This window comes from Mus caroli, chromosome 18 (assembly GCF_900094665.2).
Source record: "Mus caroli chromosome 18, CAROLI_EIJ_v1.1, whole genome shotgun sequence".
Lineage (NCBI taxonomy): Eukaryota > Metazoa > Chordata > Mammalia > Rodentia > Muridae > Mus > Mus caroli.
In genome coordinates, this window is record NC_034587.1 from 67,137,165 (window position 1) to 67,138,544 (window position 1,380).

General features: G+C 41.5%; 1 protein-coding gene across 4 annotated transcripts in view; it reads left to right on the forward strand.

Moving 5' to 3' along the window:
* Positions 1-1,380, forward strand: part of Stard6 (StAR related lipid transfer domain containing 6) — a 27,885-nt gene that overhangs the window by 10,121 nt on the left and 16,384 nt on the right. For all 4 annotated transcript variants that reach the window (XM_021150404.2, XM_021150406.2, XM_021150403.1 and 1 more), the window contains exon 6: positions 315-441. In XM_021150404.2, coding sequence (XP_021006063.1) covers positions 315-441 — 127 coding nt within the window. The remainder of the gene's footprint in view (positions 1-314; positions 442-1,380) is intronic.

Below are 1,380 nucleotides of genomic sequence, written 5' to 3' on the forward strand. Positions count from 1 at the left end.
CCTGGTCTACAGAGTGAGTTCCAGGACAGGCAGGGCTACACAGAGAAACCCTGTCTCAAGAAAACAAACAAACAAATGAATTTTGTGCTTAGACTTAGATCTCATAACCAAGGTCTGTCTGTGTGTGTGTGTGTGTGTGTGTGTATGTATGCAAATACTCAAAAGAATCCAAAATAAAAAACATTTTTCGTCCCAAGTCTTTTAGATATGGGATACTCAATTGCTTCACTGTTCTTTGCTATTTTTAATTTCAATACCAGTATGTTTCCCGCTTAAGCTAAAACTTTAAACTTTCTTTCCTTTGGTAACCATAGATACCGCGTTGAAGGAATAATCCCAGAATCAGCAGCTCATCTCGCTGACTTCCTCTTCAAACATGATCACAGAGTCTCATGGGACAAATCATTGAAAGGGTTCAATGTGATACACAAGATTGATTCGGTAATTTTCTATTTAATAGTAAATAACTGTTTACTATGTTACTCTATTTTGATGTCTTAGCTTATTAAAAACTGAATAATAGTCTTTTTTAATGAGAGGGTTAGGGACTGAAGCAAGGCCCATTCCCATGGTAAGCAAACACTATATCACTGAATGCCCCCACACAATGTACACCACTGCTTTCATTAAAATTCAGTTTAAGCCAGATCTCACCTAGTTGGCCAGGTTGCTGTCAACCTTTGTTTTCTGAGTGATCGAATTTTAAGCATGGACCACTACACCTACCTAAAATATTATAAAAGCCTTAAAATATCAATTTTTAATAGTAATGAGTTTGATGCCAATTAGCTTTGTTCTATTTGTGAATAAGTATCATATTCCTAACATGCTAGGCTCTTGTCGATCTGTTCTTACGCCATGGGGGAATTACACTTAGCTCTCCACATGTATTACATGGAAACAAATGTAAACACGCCATGTTGAAAGGAGTCCAAAATCATACTGGAAGAATGGTGTGCACACAAGTGCAGCTGCTCAGGAGGCCAGAGGCATAGACTCCCCATGGAGCTATAGTTAGTGGGCTGTCTGATAAGTGTTCTGGGACCAGAACTTGGGTCTGCTGCAGGAGTAGTATGTGCTATGACTCACTGAACTGTCTCTCCAGCCATGGCTTTGGGGGATTCGTTGCTGCCATTTTGGATTTTAAGAAGTCCACATGGTCCCAGTGCTCACTACACTTCCCATACTGGCCTGCAACTGAAGATTCTCCTGCCTCCCTGACACTGTGACTGCAAGTATCCTGGCAGTTTAGGTTATGAACATGGCATTAGAAAGCATATACATGCCGGGCGTGGTGGCGCACGCCTTTAATCCCAGCACTCAGGAGGCAGAGGCAGGCGGATTTCTGAGTTCGAGGCCAGCCTGGTCTACAAAGTGAGT